The 17,764-nt window shown below is 40.8% G+C and overlaps 1 protein-coding gene across 1 annotated transcript; it reads right to left on the reverse strand.

The window, feature by feature from the left end:
- Positions 1-201: 201 nt before the first annotated feature.
- bspry (B-box and SPRY domain containing) lies at positions 202-9,212 on the reverse strand. The gene is made up of 6 exons (XM_082539676.1): positions 8,634-9,212; positions 7,916-8,014; positions 4,807-5,037; positions 4,663-4,688; positions 4,442-4,566; positions 202-1,230 (listed from the first exon to the last, which is right to left on the reverse strand). Exons 1-6 carry the CDS (start codon positions 9,018-9,020, stop codon positions 695-697), a joined length of 1,404 nt encoding a protein of 467 aa, XP_082395802.1. The 5' UTR covers positions 9,021-9,212; the 3' UTR covers positions 202-694.
- Between the last annotated feature and the right edge of the window lie 8,552 nt (positions 9,213-17,764).

A 17,764-nucleotide genomic window follows, 5' to 3' on the forward strand; every position in this document is an offset into this window, starting at 1 on the left:
GGATTATTTGCGCCAGCTTCCTCCTGATTGCCTTTCCCGCTGCCTGAAAGTACCAAAAATCCAACTTAAACACTACGCTGTGCTTCACTGTATCCCAGTGGACATGCCACACATACACAACATCGAACACTGCTGCGGCTCAAAGAAATAACAGGGTAATATTAGACTCAAGTAATAAAAGAGTCAAGTTTAGTAACTCCTTTACTCACCACATAACATCTAAAATTTTGACAATACAAAACAGTTTCAGATTATTGTTAAAGGGAGTTTCTTTTCCACATTTAAAATAGTCCTGGATCAACCAGAATAAGCGATGTTTTCTTTGTGGATACTTCTTAGCAACATGTAATCATACTAAAAACACAAATATTCTTTATTAAAAAAATGTTATTACTATAACAACACTACTTTATAATGGAATCAGCTCACAAATACGTTTAAGCCTAAAATAATAAGAAACAGTAAAAAATAAAGGTGTCTACAGCAGGACTGAATAAATAGAAACTGAGTGTCTGGAGTTCTCATTACTGCTCACACAGCAAAGCTGCTAATTAAATCTACATTAGAGGACGTTGTTTCTCTTTGTGGTTTCTTCACATCATTAATGCTCATTTAGCAATTTTGGCACTATATAACTCTGTCTGTGTGTGTGTGTGTGTGTGTGTGTGGGGGGGGGGGGGGGGGGGGGTGTCCATCAGTGCAGTATGGTGATACTGCGGTCAGTCACGGCAAAGGCCGGCAGCAGCGGGGCACTGAAGTTCTGTGAGACTGAGTACAGCACAGCGCAGGAGTGTGGCTCGTAAAACAGCAGCGTCTGACTTTGCCAGTCCAGCAGCAGGCCCACCCTCTCTGGCCTCCTCGCCACTTGTAGCGGCACCTTCTTCCCTGCGTGGCAGAAGGAGTAGTCTCCGTCGTAGTGAGACAGCACCCAGGACTGACTGTTGTGGCCCAGTCGAGCTTCGTTCCCAGAACCTTTGCGCTCCAGGGAGGCGTAGCAGACCCCGACTTTAAAGGCGCCGCTCTGGCCCACGTCTACCACCCAACTGTGGGTGCCAGAGGACATAGACACCGAGCCTAAGGCGTTGGGCCAAGAGTCAAATCGTGCTGGGTCGTAGGGTGGAGACTGCCGCGGTTTTTTGTGGAGGAAAGTTAAAGTGCAGAAGTCCTCAGACAGAGAGAGAAGAGGGCTGACTGTGCGCTCATCGAACTTTAAACATGATGATCCAGAAGCTGTGAGAAGAAAGGAAAAGGGTGGATTACTATCATGTTTTTGTTTTTATATTGTTTCGTTATTAAACATGAGAATATGCATGAATACAGAGAATATAAACAGGACATCAAGCAAATTCCGAGCGCTGCCAAACAGATGGCACATGGCCTCTTCTCCAAACACAGAATACCTGGAATTACTTTACAGTACTGCCCCGTTCATCTTCCAGATCTTCCTGATATACCAGTAACTCCTGAATTTCTAAGTTGCACAAGTAGTTTCAGTTTACCCTACATTCAGATGTCCAGGCACAACAAACACACACGCATTAGGAAATCAGATCATCTTTGGAGATAAATGGGTGATTACATGCTTAAATTTGTGTCGCTAAAAAATAAATGTAAGTACTGTATGTGCTTTATGTTCAATTTGCTACAGTTAGCAGGGATATTTTGTAGGGCGTCAGTCTGTGTCTGTATGACAATGAGAGTGACGTTGTCATCATCTTATTATGAAACCTCTGTCTTTCTGCATACTCACCCTACACAGCAGGAGTAGCACACATGTGTATCTTAGGTGTCTGAAGGTTGTCATCTATATCACGCATTATGATGTCATCATGTTGTTTAGCAACCACCTACCAACGACCTAAAATGATCCACTTGTAGAATTTGTGCATCAGTAACACCTTTTGTTTTGATTTCACCACAGTAACACCTGACTGAAGATATTCTATCCGTTTTTTAGGAGAGGGACCACACCCCAAAAACTCCTTACACACATACATTTATAAACTTGCCTAACAACCACCTTACAATGGACTACAATAACATTTATATAGTAGAGCAGGACGTGAGCACTGCAGGGGACCCACAAATAAGGACTCTAAGGATTCTTCCTGCCCAGAATTGATTCATCTTCAATTTATTTATATAAACAAGCTCTAACATCCCTGCTTTTAAAACTTTTATTACAAATTTAGTAGACCAACACATATAACATTTATGCAACAGCTGCAAATGAAGAGTAATGATATTTACCAACATTTTTTAATAAAATTATATTTTTAATGTTAGTATAATTGTTGTAAATGTAATTATACAATTTAAAATTCACTACTTTACAAAAAAAAAAAAAGCAGGGGAAAAAAAATGAAGCACATTTATTTTTAGATTAAGATGCCAAATTATTTAGTTGGATTCCTGAATAGAAAAATGAGTTTTAGTAGCTGAATGTTGTTCTTCATGAACTCCTGACCTCTCAGACACAAGTGCCAGATCAAATTTGGGTATAAAAACATGAACTCAGTTTGTTATTTCTCTAATAAATAACACAACTTTTTTAAAATCAATTAATTCAGAAAATATTGTGCTAAACTAAACTAAAATTAAAATGGTAATTATTTTTATGCCTCATTTCAAGGCATAATTTTACTAACCGTCACATTTTAAAGAGTATTTTAGAATAATCATTGAGTTTCAGTTAGGTTTGACTCTGCCATTTCACTGCAGCGGTACAATAACTACTTTCCTTTTATGTGAGAAACAAAAAAACATAATTGGTTTTAACTAGGGCTGGGTATCGTCACTGATTTGATTCTGATTCACAAGGTCCCGAATCGATTCGATCCACGATTCGATTCAATTCGATTCAATTCGATTTGAATCTGGGAAATTTTGCCTTAGACAGTCAGGAATATTATAATTCAGATCAGTACATTTACATATTTTTGTATCTATAAAAAGAAAGCTGACACTCGCAAGACTTTAGCAAAGGTGTGAGCATCACAGCAGATGCCTTTGTGTCAAAGTAGCTGAAGATAAAACACAGAAAAACATGAAGGTGATTTTCCTGGCCTGGGATTTTATAAAAATATTCTGCAGTACATCAAAAACGAAAGAAAACCATTGATGAACATTACCTCTGAAGTTACAGCGGTTTTATTAGAGACACGGCTAAGCGTTTTGCAAAATTTTAAAAAAGTTGAAATTTGTTCAGAAGCCTACTGAACGGCAGAAATTAGGTTTTCTTTTTGGAAGTAAGCAAAAGGGGAAAAAACAGCGACAGCGCTGTAAACAACGGCAGACTTGTGCGTAACAAGCAAGGGAATAATGAAGAAAACATCAGAATCAGCGAGCTGTCGGCTTTCAGCCCCGACCGTGTCCGTGCCGTCGAGTGAGAAAGGCGACATCTCACCGATTCTGATGCGTCGGCGGTCTTTGTGCAGAATCCGTGCACCTGCTCTCATTTACTGTTTTAGCTGTTTGGTGGTTGTCGAAACTGAGATTCTGGCATTTCAGGCAAAATAAATTTATATTAAAAAAAATCTATTCAGGATTTTAATGAATCGATATCACGTTATCCAAGCCAGAATCGATTTTAATCGATAAATCGATTATCAAAACCCACCCCTAGTTTTAACCATATTTTGGATATTTAGTTTATGGAATATAATGTACTGTTGTTAAAGAATGGGGTTGCATCCAGGACAGAAATATCTGCATTATGCTGCTAACACAATCTCAACTTTGCAAGCACCTACACAGACGCTAAGCTAGCCAAGAACCCAGAGTGATGTTAAAGCTAAGTGAACACTGACCCCAGCCCAGCAGCCAGACCCTGAACTTTAACAGGTAACAACATGATGAGGCCTCTGTTTCTACCTGTTCATGTGTCTAAAGTAGAATCTGTGTGTTTGCAGCCTCAGGTTTATATAGTTAAATGCTGATTATGAGACAATGCATTTAAGGTGATTTTATGGAGAAATGTGAAATGAAGTAGTAAAACAAATTACTTACTCCTAGGTGTAATTAAGTAACATACTGCAATACTTTTAATAGAAGTGTTCTGTGTAATAATTCCTTTTTTTTTGATTGATGATCCCAACACTTATCACAGGAAGCAGGGGAAATGCCTCCATCGTGAATAACCATTTGACCCTCAGCATGAATGTAATATCTTTGACATGCTGCTTAGCGATGGCGGTGACACTCAAAGCCGAGCCAATGAGAATCAGTAATGGAACAGGAGCAGTTTTCTTACATCTGTATAAACTGTAATCGGATATTATACTTTTTTCTGAGCATACTCTACAAAATCCACTCCGTTCATAGATTTTTAAGGTTGGTAAATACACCTTGTAGTGCTGCAGTGAAAACTTTTATGCTTTTGAATTTTGAATGTGCTGCATTTACACAAAATGATTAACAAGTATAATAGAAATCTACTGACTGTTTGGCCCGAGCAGCACTGCAGTAGCCCACAGACCCCTCAGCAGCTTGCTTTCAGTGCAGCACGGGTTCAGGCTGAGCTGGTCTGTGTCACAGGGCTCCCCGACCCCCTCTGCCTCCTCCACCCTGAGCAGAGAAGCAGAGAAAAGAGGTTTAATGATACAGCTCCTGAGCAAGAAAATAGTATTCACAAAATATTGCTTCATAAAAAAGAAACATTACCTTTCAGCTATCTCCTGGACACTGGTCTGAAAAATGAGACATTAAGCAGGTGATTACTCTCAGTGATTATGACTGTTATCAGGATACAGTTATTAGAGCCGCCCCTGTTAACCCCTTCCTGCTAAAGCTTCCCGAGTCTCTCACCACCAGCTGTGCGTCGGGAGTGTGCGTCAGCGTGTGCACCAGACGGGAGCGTGTTTGCGACAGATTCGTCAACGCTTGGCCCCAGTGGGCTCTCTGGGTCAGGAGACACTGCTCCACACGCTCCTCCTCTCTCTGCACCTCCTCTAAGAGACGCTGCTCCTCCTCCTCCAGGGCTTCACGTGCCGCGCTCACCTGAGCCAGCACCTGCTCCCTCGCCCTGCTCGCCGCTGCCTGCATAATAAGACAGCAGGGAAGAAGAAATGCATGAGTGTGAAGTGAATACTTGTGGTTTGGAATCCAACTGCATAAATGATAAATCCTTTATTGATTTATCAATGATTTTAAAATGATTTCCTTTAAAATCTGGCACGAGAAAACTGAAAATGAAACATTTACTGTCTCCAAAATTAAAATCTTTATCCTTGTGCATGTCTGTGAAGGTTCTCAGTCATCCAGGTCATCGTAGTCAAAGCGATGACCTGGATGACTGAGAACCCTCTAAGCCTGAAGGGAAAAAGAAGGAACACACACATGTAAAGGAAGCACTCAAAACGTGCGGCTATCCTAAATGGGCGTTCTTAAAGTCAGCAAAGAGGCACAGAAAAGAAGACCAGACACCAGCGAGGGAGGATAAGAAAGACAGACGCAACAACATTGTCATCCCCTATGTAGCCGGTGTATCAGAGAAACTCAGGAGAGTTTTCTCCAAGCATGACATCCCGGTGCATTTCAGACCCAGCAACACGCTCAGACAAAAACTGGTTCACCCGAAAGACAAAACGCCAAAACACAAACTTAACAATGTGGTGTATGCTGTACAGTGCAGCGAGGAATGCCCAGACCTCTACATTGGAGAGACCAAACAGCCACTTCACAAGCGCATGGCACAACACAGAAGAGCCACCTCCACAGGACAAGACTCAGCAGTCCATCTGCATCTTAAGGATAAAGGACACTCTTTCGAGGATGCCAATGTTCACATTTTGGACAGAGAGGACAGATGGTTTGAAAGAGGAGTGAAAGAAGCCATCTATGTCCACTGTGAGCGACCATCTTTGAACAGAGGCGGGGGTTTACGACACCAACTCTCTGCCATCTATAATCCAGTTTTGAGATCCCTTCCCAGACGCCTTAACGCCCACTCACATCCTGGGCCATCTGACCTCAGGAATTCGCATGATAAGGTGGGGCCAGGTTTCACAATGAACACACCCGAAACTCTGGCTGATTGGAACCCACGCCCAGTTTCCCACCTTGGCTCAGGCGATTAGAGGATCATCAGGGGGTCCTTTTGTCCCTCTGTGGGGGGAAACTCCCACTAGGTTTATATCTGGGACTCTCCACCATTTGACCTTAGAACTGAAGAAGCTTCTCGGATGAGAGGTGAAACGTCTTCAAGCAACTTAAAGAAGTCCAGACGCTTTTCTTTGCAAGATCCTTGTGCATCTCCTGTGAATTAGTCTCACATGGTTTTTACTCTCTTTTAATCATTTAGCGTCACTTGTACAGTTCTTTGAATATCACAAATGCGTGAAAAATGCCATAAAAGCCACATCCACAGTCCCAGCACTAATTTTCACATCTTCATACTTTAACTGACTAACATGACAATATACATACGGCACACCGTGAGCCAATCAAACTGTGTCAGCTATCTGAGATGTTGGCCTGCAGTAGCATGGGTATTATTTTTAGTTAAATAGAATAAAAATAAAAAACAGACTTTAAAAAAAATGTAAATCTAAGTGAAACGCTTTGTGAAATCTCATTATTAGTATCATAGTAACATCCCTCCTTTAGTATCCATTATTTTGGTAACAATTTTATTACAACTTGCCTGATGGGTCAGTAGTGGATGGTTGAAGGTCTACAAGTCTGTTTTTTAAAATGTTTTAATGTAACACCTGCACTGCTGTAATAAATTTAAGTGCACGTAGCATATAATTTATTTTCTATTATCCATAGCATAAAATTTGTCATACTGTGACGTCGTCTCTCTTTTTAATGCCCACTTCCTATCTGGTATTCTCTCCTATAACTCAAACACTGGCCTACACCTGCGCCTAATGGAAGCTGCTGCTCCTCATAAGCAGTGACACAAGCACTTGACGGTGGGCACGGACGACAGCTCGTTAATGATACTTGTGACTCGCACATCTGACCAAGCACAGCAAAGTGTACAGAGATTCACTGACCACGCTCTTTCCCCCCCCACTGTGTAAAGCTATTTTGTTACAGAAACATTTGATTCCTGCTCAGGTGTGGTGGTAGTTTTCCACTTATCAGACTTTTCTTGTTTGCTTGAGGCTCGATTTGGTCTCTTTAGTGCACAAGCACGACTTGTCCTGAACACCCATTAAGCTAAGAGAGGCTGCAGACTTTGCTACGTGCACTGAATCAGCAAGACTTGCCCCATGCTTTGTTGTTACAGTCTTCATCCGTTACATTTTTATATATTTTTAAGTCAGTGATTATATCAAAGTCTTTTAAACCATGTGAAGCACATGTTATAAAATATATTATCATTATCTTTTCATTATTATACCCCCGGGTTAATACTTAATTGTAAGAGAAAATAAATAATTGCCTCCTAATATTTATAGAACTTACACATACGGTCATATAAAGGAATAAACGGGTAAATGCATGTTAAGTTTTGTTTTACGTGCAAAAAAATTCAAAAGAAAAATTTACCAATAATCAATTAGTTTGCATATTTATCAAAGAAATGTCCCAGTTTTGTTTGTTTTTCTGAAATATGTCGATTTGCTTCAGTTTCTCTGCTCTAATGTGAACTGAATAATTTGGGTTTAGATGGACAAAACAGTCAAAATAAAGACTTCCCTTTGGGCTCAGAGAGTTGATTTATATATGTATATTATACTAATAGTAAAAGAAAAAAAATTTATAAATTGACTGATCAGTAGAAACAGATAGCAGCTTGTAGAAATTTCTATCACTATACACAAACCCAAAACGTGGCCAAAAATTCACATCTGAAACAGGATCCAGCAAATGTCAACACAATGCACTTGCTAAACAGGCTCCATAGCATTTGGATGCTGAGATCATCATGAGTGTGTGGTGAGCCTGGGTGGGTGTGGATCACCTGAAGCTTCTGCTCTTTGGCTGCCAGTGTCTGCTCGATAAACCTCTCAATCCTCAGGGCCTGCAGCTGCATTTTCTCACACACGTCCACCAGTTTGTCCTGATAAGAAAAAGGAAAAAAAGAAAAACCTAAATAGCCTGCACACTGTCTGCAGTTCAGGAATAAAAACACATTAAAAACCACGTGGAATTCATCAGCTGGAAACACAGCAAGAAAATCCTGTATTCTCAAATACCGCTGAGAGGAATCAGCCAGTGTGGCACTCCCAAAAAAGCCCTAAGAGCTACACAAACAATAACTTAACAAATATGGAAACACCCGGGCCACTTTGTTTCATAATAACTGTTATCTGGATAACTGTTATGGTTATACAACTGTAGGTGAAATATAAAAATCCACACTTTGTCAGTCATGATGGGCAAAATCTTTCACAAAAACTCAATTAAATCAAAGTGTTTTTACTTTTTAAACATGTATTTTGTTAAGTTTAGTCAGAAAAAGGTCATTTTATGTTAAATAGGGTTAGAAGAAAATAGTTGCCCTTAAAGATAGTTCCACTCAGACAAAGTGAAACCTTCCTGAAGCCATTTGGAGACCTGCAGGCAGATTATTGCGGGTGAAAATGTGTATTTATTGTAGCTATACACCCCTGAACTGAAAATGATCACTATGAGTGAAATATGTTAAAACAGCTGTTGCTTGGCTGCCCGAGACTCACCCTGACTCTGGTGACTCTGGTGGCCAGAGGGGTCACGGTGTGTCCCTGGCAGGAGCCCACGGTGGCGCAGTGGGAGCAGATGAGTTTCTGCTCGGTGCCGCAGAACCAGTCCAGCTCGGATTCGTGGTCTACACACAGCTCACTCTCAACAGAGTAGATCCCGGACTCGGTGTCGGAGGTGGCCGCAGCCAGTGAGGTTTTTCCGGGACTGCCGCTCATAGTCGGCCGCGGAGCGTCGACTGTCTTCTGCAGCTTCATTCCGCCTCCCAGCGCGGAGAAAATGGGCTGCTCGCACTCCATACTCCAGCTTTTAACTTTTAGAGTCTCCTCTGGGTCACCCGATGGGGACGAGCATGTTAAATCACACGTTTCGAAGTCCTCGGTCATGGCACGAAAGCAGGACAGGTGCACCGGCGGAGGAGGAGTCGCATCAAGAGCGTAGCAGTAACACAGGTGTAACAGGTGAGCGGAACGCGGAAGTAACAGGGATCTCAGAGGTCAGAGCTCAAAGAAAGAAAAAAGAAAAAAAAAAGCTTCTGGTTTTCACACGAGCGTCACCTGATAACCGTCCGTAGAGTCTGAAATCATGCCATCATGCAAGCAGGTGTGCCTTATGGCCTAATAGCCTGCGGTTACATATTCATAGTATCTCTCATTTCCCTGTTTCACTGGTGTTCCTGATTTTGGCCACTTGAGAACCTTTTTTTTTCTTTTTCAATATGCAGATAACACCTTTGGTTTTAAAACAGTTACTTTGTTTAATAAAGCACAGCTCAAAGGGCAGGAGTTCAACCTTAGTCAACTTTAATTCATAGCCCTACATTGTGGTTATTTCAGAAGAAATTCATATATAGATAATATTTTAAAAATCCTACTAACTGAGCAAAGTCCCTAAAATTCAGCATGAGTAAAAACTGAGTGGGATATTGTAGAACAGGTCAGGGTACATTAGGTAAATCACACTCCGATAATTAATGAGAATGTTTCTTTGTAGACATTTATACTTTTTATATACTTAAAATGTGTCAAATTGAGTTTTGCTATACTTCGAACAAAGTAAAACTCTCACGTGTAAAATAAAAAGGCTTTATTTCCTCATTTTGGCTCATTTATGGTGAGTTTCTGACCGTATCAATGCAACAATAGGACCCTGGAGTGTCTGTTAGATACCTGTGTGTGAGCAGAGCGTAATTATATTTTTCAGGAAGGACAGGTGTGATAGAAACTCATGGTTCATTTTATGACTATGTGCAGGGATCGGCGGTGCGGCCACACCTTGAGACAGTTCATTTAGCAATACTGAGCAACACCCACTCCCTGGAAAAGCCAGTGAATCCAGAGAGACCTGGGAATACCCAATGTACACTTTGGAAGATGGTCTGCTATCACATATCATACCACAGCCAAGTCCATTAACAAAAAAATGCCACTTGCTTTGTAAGGTGTGCCATCCAAAAAAACTCTTTAGCCGCCTCTTATTTCATTACATTTTGCTGGGATGAGAAACAGGTGCAGTGATTTATTGAGCTTCAGGCTTCTTGAGGACGTTCAAAGCTCTTCTTTGGATGTTGGTTTCCTTTTGTTCTGTTCTCTGCCCACATGATCCCACGCAGCTCCATTAATGTTGAGGTTCACGCTCTAATCAACGAGTCATAGTTTTCCACTGTGTGTCTTTCTATTCAGGTAAGTAAATAAGTAAGTAAGTTGAGTAAGTAAAGTTTATTTATAGAGAGCTTTTCACAGATATAAATGTCACACAGAGCTGTACAACAATTAAAACACAATTAATAAGAAAAACAGACTAAAAATAGCCCTGATTAAACAGAAAAGTGTTTAATAGTTTTTTTAAAGACTCCACAGACACACACTGTTGTGACTCTCCCCTGATGACCTCCATATATAGATAACATTCAAATTTGGATTCATCGCTCCATCAGACCTGTTGCCACTGATTTTCAGTCCAGTTCTTGTGTAATTTGGCACAACTCAGCCTTGACTCCTTGTTTCCCTTCCTTAAGAATGGATTAATGACAGCCAGCTGAGACCATTTCTGATGAGGCTTCAGTGAACTGCAGATAGATCAACTGAAGGTCCAGATGCATCTCTCATTTCCTGTTTCATGAGGAAATGTAGATAGTTTTTTTTTTTAGGTTTGGCATGTCTTTTTTGTCCTCCACTTTTCCAGATTTTTCCATTTTTTTAAGTCACACTGCACGCCATGCTGAGATATATTAAGCATTCATCTAATAGCTAACTAGCAATCCCCTTTCTGGAGCAATGTTATGCCTGTCAAACTGTGCTATCTTTGACTTCTTTTGTAGATGTGCTATTGTGATAGGCTAAAAAAAAAGTGCCTTAAGATACGTTTTAAAATTGGTTCTTTGCCCAGTTTTCATGTTTAGACACAGCTCTGGTTCATCCTTTCAGTTAGATGCTTTTCTTATGCTTGAATGATTTACGTGCCAGTGTTATGCAGTTCAGCAAATAAAAAAACACCCCTTGGAAAATGGTCACATACAAGGAGTACAGTGAAAAGTGAGAAAAACTGCTGATGTCCAAAGAAAAACTGACAGACATTTGGAAAAAATGAATAATGGTCAAAAGCACTTTAAATAGTAACAAGAAAGTCACCTGTACATTTTGGAGCAAACAGATCAGATCTCAAGAAACTCAAACCAGCAGGAAGAGACACCCCCACCCCCGACCCCGACCCCCACCCACTCCTCCCAGAGCCATGTCTTTAGAGAAATGAATAGGAGTGATTGACAGGACAGCATCATGCCTTTTGGCTCAGATAAGGTGGGTTTCCACTCAGTTCACTTTGAACTGAGAACAACAGAGAAACAGGGCTACCATTGTTATACTGACATAAAAAGCTGTTTTGTAAAGGGGAAACAAGTAAACACAAGACAAAGAGGTGCTTATATCATGAAATGATTAAGGGTTTCCAGCACACTGAGTTTGTTGTGGGAGAATGATGACTATGTGATTACACAGTAAAAGAAGGAAAACAATAAAAAGATTTTTTATAATCCAGACAAAAAACAAATGAAGCTCATGCTTTTCTGTCTCTTGATGCATCCTGATGAGTTCCATTAGAAAATAAAGTTACATCTGATATGATCTTCGTGATCAGTGATCTTAAAGAAGTAACTGCAGCTTCCCATCAATCTGGAAAGGGTTATAAGACCATTACCAAATGATTTAAAGTCATACATTATACCGTTATGCCATTATAGAGTATGAAAGATTATTCACAAGTGGAAAACATTCAAGACAGTTGCCAGTTTTCCCAGGAGTCGACGTCCTAGAAAATTCACTCCAAGGTCAGAGTGTGCCGTGCTCAGAGAAGCTACAAAAGCTGAGAGCTACATTTCAGACTCTACATGCCTGAAAAATGTTCAGCAAATGTTCAAGTTCATGATAACACAATTAGAAAAACACTGAACAAGTTTGGCGTGTTTGGAAAGGTTGCCAGGTTAAAGCCACTTCTTTCTCAAAAGAACGTGGCAGCACGGCTTAACTATGCAAAAGTGCACCTGAACAAACTACAAGACTTCTGGAACAATGTCCTTTGCAAGATGAGACCAAAGAGACCATTTTTGGCCATAAAGAATATCAATACAAAAATCTAAATTTAACAAAAACCAAACAAAGCATATCAGCACAAATGCCTCATATGAACTGTCAGTGTGGTGGGGGAGGGGAGATCATTTGGGCTTGTTTTGCAGTAACAGCACCTGAGCAACTCTGTATACCAAAGTATATGTCAAATGTGAGGCCATCTGTGCAAGAGGGATCCTAACAACAGCAGCAAATTTCAACAGAATAACTTAAAAAGAAAAGGAATAAAGAAATTCTTACATATTTGCTCTTTTATTAAGCATTTCTTCTACATTTTCAGTCTAACTCAAGCTGCTTGGTTTGAGGTTTCTGTAATACTGTTCCTGATCTCCAGAGGGCGCTGGCTCCCCTTAACTAAACATAACGTGTGTTGGTGTGAGGTTCCAGACTGAGAGACCACAAAGATTATTCTAAATGAGGACTCTACATGATAGGCTTCCTTAAAAAGGATTCATTTTTAATGGCTTCATATTCCAGATTTTCCATGTTTTCTCGGCACATTCACTTTGAAGAAAAAAAAACTAATGGCATCTAAGCCATTAGTTTTACTTTGTCTCTTTTCTGCAATTGCAAAATTGTTAGGATGCTGTAATCAGGGGTGTCGAACTCCAGGCCTCGAGGCCCAGTGTCCTGCAGGTTTTAGATCTCACCCTGGGTCAACACACCCAAATAACACGATTAGTTTATTAGCAGGTTTCTGGAGAACTACAAGAGTTGAGGAGGTAATTTAGCAATTTGAACCAGCTGTGTTGGATCAAGGACACATCTAAAACCTGCAGGACAGCGGTCCTCCAGGCCTGGAGTTCGACACATGTGCTGTAAATTGTCATGATCCCTGGGTCTTGACCCAAGGTGTTGTTTGTCTGTGTGTTTTGTTTCCATTTTATCTTTAAGGATCACATCCCTGCGTCTCTCTGTGTTCTGTCACCATGTTTGTCTTCTGTTCCTGTAAAGTTTGCATGTTTTAGGCTCAGTCTCAAAAGTAGTTATGCTTTCTGTTTTATTGTGATAACCTCTTGTCTCATGTGCATTGTGTTGACTTTAACTTCCCTTGTCATGTTATTCCTGGTTTGCTCCCGCTGTGTTTTCCGCCCGTTTCCTCCTCCCTCGTTATCTGTGTGTATATATTGTCTTAGTCTTCCTTTGTTTTGTTGTCCCTTGTCTCACCTTTGTAACTTCCTAGTTAGCAATTTTCTAGTATCTCCCCAGTTTAAGTTCTTTTACATTTTTATGTAGGGAAGTCCATAAATAAAGCTGTATTATGAGATCAGTGCTGCTTCTGAGTCCTACAAAGTAACAAAATGTTTGAACTTGGAAAAGTAATTTTTAATTTGATGGCAGCAACAGATCTCAAAAATGTTTGGGACAGGGTTGTGTTTCTTTTAACAACAGGTCATAAGGTCTAGAAACTATGAAGGCTAGCTGATGGGCTTTTGGTAGAGAAATGTTGCACCTCACACTATAGAAGTGCAGGCTTTTGAATTGAGTGCTGATAACATGCCAAATGGTCCCAATCCTTTTTAGTCTAGAGCAGGGGTCCCCAATCCCAGTCCACGAGGGCCGGTGTCCCTGCAGGTTTTTTTTTTTTTTTTTTGCCTGTCCCATTTGGTTCTTTAGCCATCACAATTGTTGTCTGAAGACCAACAAGGATACCCAAGTGATTTATTTTGCCAAATGGATCATCATGGCATTGCCGTATTGGTCCACTTGATCGACCTTTGTTTTTATTATTTATTTTATTTTATTTTCAGTTGTTACAGACAGGACAGACATGAGTGAGGGATAGGAAAGGGAGAAAGAAAGAGGAAGAAAAAGAAAAACAGAAGGGGAGAGGGACAGTGAGAAAGGGGAAAAAAAATCTCCTGGATCACCTGTTGAGAGAAAAAGAATAGAAAACAAGCAAAAAAAAACAAAGCAACATACTAAACACAACACCATCGCGTTAATCTAGCTAAGTGTAAACAGCAGTACTACTAATACTAAATATTGAATGTTGTTGTGCAGCATGCAGGACAGACAGCACACAATGTGCTTTGAAGTAGCAGCCAAGAAAGGTGTAGTTTATGTCTATGAACAGTGAACACCCGTGTGCACACCTGTGTGGATCAGCGCGCTTGTATTCAAATGGTTTCCACATGTAATGGTCTGCAAGAGGATGTAGAGAGCCATAGCCCTGTCCCCCAGGGCATGAAGCAGGCATGGAGGAGATCCAGGCCCCAGACATCCAGAGGCCCCAGAGTGCGAGAGCCCAAGGAGGACCACCAGAGGGGCATCCGTGCCACCCTCATGGGAAGGGCTGGGGATCCCCAGACTAGGGGTCACCCAGTAGCCACCGAGCAGAAGCTAGAGGGGGCTGCACTGGCGTGCCCGCCGGCTCTACCGGCAGCCAGCTGTGCCAGAGTGAACCGAGCCCAAGGATATTTGGCATGCAGCTAGGAGGCAGCCTGGGATCGAACCACCGACTTTCTGATTAGTGGCTGACCTGCTCTGCCACCTGAGCTACAGCCACCCACATGACACAATACTCAAAATCGTCACATTTTTACACTGTGGATCATTATTCTGTAATTGTTCCACTACCTGTGGATGCAGTCTTTTGTGGACTGGTGAATCTCTGCCTCTCTAAGATGCCCTTTTTATAACCAGAACCAAAATATTCCCACAGGTGTTTCTTTTTATTACCACCTACTTTTGCAGTCTTTTGTTACCACATAACACATTTCTGGGATGTTTTACATACATTAAATTCAAAATAAGCCCATATTTTTCATGAAATAATTAAATATTTGATATATTTTTTATGATCTGTTGTCAATTTAAAAAGGGTTTTGAGAGATTAGCAAATCATTGCAGAATGCTTTTATTTACAATTTTCACAGCCTCCTAACTTTTTTGGAATTTGGTTAGTAGTTCCTGAAAACCCCCTTTTGTTCGATCATCTCTTAATAAATCTAATTACACTATATCTACTTCCTTCTCTAATATATATCTAATATCAACCAACGATTTCTTTTCAGCAATGTAGCCAGGCTGCTAAGAGTCAGAGCTCTCTTGAACCAAGTATTACTTTAATAATAATGACTTAAAATGACTTAGGTTAATGACCTCCAGGATACAAAGTATTGAATAATCAGGCCCCACCATATGTTAAAGACCTCATAACGCCATATTATCCAAACAGAGTACAGGCTTACTTATGGTTCTTTGTGTTTGGCAGAGGCAGACTGTATGTATTGTGAAGAGTGGACCCAAAATGCAGACGCGAAGGAACTTGGACCAAAGCTTGAGTATTAACAAAAACCAAGCAGTTTAATAAGACTGGTAAAAAAGGTACAAACAAAGGGCAAGGGATACTGAAGTAAAACTAACATTAACCTAAACTGGGAGAACTAAACAAACAACAAGAAAAACCTAGACATGAAACATGGCGTGGACAACAGACGACCTGACCAGGAATGAACAGAAACACACAGACTAAATACACACAAGGGTGATTAGGGGAAGTGGAAACACATGGGGAAACAGCTGACACTAGTCTGACATAACAAAACAAAGGAAGCAAAGCTGACTACACTGACATAGGACACAGACCTTCAAAATAAAACAGAAAACATGAGACAATATAACCTTGACAACATAAGACACGGAGCATGAAACACATAAAGGGCAAAAGGAGACTAAAAGAAACTAAACAACCAAATAAACAATCTGGAGCACTCAGTCCAAACACAAGTGCATAGGAGTTCAAGAACATAGTTCAGGAAGGCGACCCAGATCTCGGTAGAACAGGAGTTCATGGCGAAGCTGTTCAGGTGGCTGACCAGGGGGTCGAGGGCACAACAGTCCGTAGTTGAAAAGTTCAGGGGGCCGACCCGGAGGCTGACAGCACAGGAGTTCATGACCGAAGAGTTCAGGCGGCCAGCCACAGGTCCAGCGATGGCGACGGAGCAGATCAGGGGGCCAGGTGGCTCAGTCAAAGTCCAGACAGAAATGCTGTGGTGTGACCTTAAGAGAGCTATGTGTAAATGAATAGTCCGTCATAAAGAAGAGTGGGGTAAAATTCCAGTGCATTTATTTTACACCATATCACAACTGCTGACAAACACAGAATCCAGTATAAGGTGCTGAAAAGCCAAAATGTAATGGGGTTGTGTAGCAAGAAATGCTACACAATGTAGGAAGAAATGCCTTCTATTAACTATGAGCAAATGTTATGCAGTCAGTGAATTAAGTGATTGTAAAAAGAAACCGATCTTTCAAAATACACAAAGAACTATATCAGATTCAGTGCGTCTGTGTAGGTTCTCAGTCGTCCAGGTCATGGTAGGTCTGGCTAGGTCAGCTATATTCCACACATGTAAAGAAAGCTCTTGAAACATGTGGTTATCTCAACTGGGCCTTCATTAAATCATCAAAAATGCACAGAAGAGAAGGGCAGACACCAACTAGGGACAAACAGAAAGACAGCTGGACAGCAATATTGTTTACCCTTGTGTAGCAGGTTTGTCAGAGAAACTTGGAAGAATTTTCTCCAAACTCCCAAACACAAGGTAAACAACATAGTGTATGCTGGGCAGTGCAGTGAGGCGTGTTCATACCTCAGTATTAGAGAAACCAAACTGCAAAAAAACCCCACAAACACATGGGCCCAAGACTCATCTCTAAGCCTGCACTTAAAGGACAATGGGCAGTCTTTTGAGGACGCAAATGTTGACATTTTGGACCGAGATGACAGATTGTTCGAGAGAAGAGTGAAGACACCCATCTACATCCCCTGTAAACGACCATCGTTGACCCCATTACCAGAACATAGTCTTGAGATCCCTTCCCAGGCTCTTAAACCCCCTTCCACACTCAGCCTTGACTCAGGTGACTTCAGTAGCTCACATGGGTTGAGCCAAGATCACACAGTGATTTCACCCATAACCCCGGGTGACAGTGAAGATTTCACCCTTTTTTCACACCTTGATGATGTGATTACTCACATGATCAATAACTGGTTAATGACCATATCCATGGCACACAACACTCACTAAGGTTTAAATAACCGGGACTCTCCACCTTTTGTTAGTAAAACAAATTAATCAATGAAAGATGAAACGTCTTCACAAACCTAAAGAACTGCAATTACCTTTTTAAGCTCTCCATATCAGGTTTTTCAATTTGTTTTTTGCTCCTTAGATGCTAAAATAATAGTAAACTATCATCTGAACACTGGCCAATTTTCTCATTTTATTATGTTTTTGTTCTTGCATTGAGCTATAAACTGAATACACTGTGTACTTTATCCTTGATCCTGAACAGTAAGTGGCCCAGCTTTCTACTGACTCTTTTTTTTGTCCTTTTCTCTTTATTATATTTATCTCTATTTTTCCAGTCTTATGATGTTCTTTTATCCATGTGTACCAGTTTCTCTTATTCCACTGGGCTCAGTGTTTACCTTATGAATCATTGTTAGCCTCCTCTATAGGCTTAGGCAATGCACATTCAATGCCTGTCGCCAAATT

This window comes from Aulonocara stuartgranti (genome assembly GCF_965226115.1).
Source record: "Aulonocara stuartgranti genome assembly, chromosome: 7".
Classification (NCBI taxonomy): domain Eukaryota; kingdom Metazoa; phylum Chordata; class Actinopteri; order Cichliformes; family Cichlidae; genus Aulonocara; species Aulonocara stuartgranti.

Coding starts and splice junctions, on each gene's coding strand:
- bspry (XM_082539676.1), bottom strand. CDS start 9,020: ATGACCGAGGACTTCGAAACGTGTGATTTAACATGCTCGTCCCCATCG. Junction 5,038..7,915: donor CCAAAGAGCAGAAGCTTCAG/GTGATCCACACC, acceptor CTTATTATGCAG/GCAGCGGCGAGCAGGGCGAG. Junction 1,231..4,441: donor AGTGCTGCTCGGGCCAAACA/GTCAGTAGATTT, acceptor TTCTTCTCACAG/CTTCTGGATCATCATGTTTA.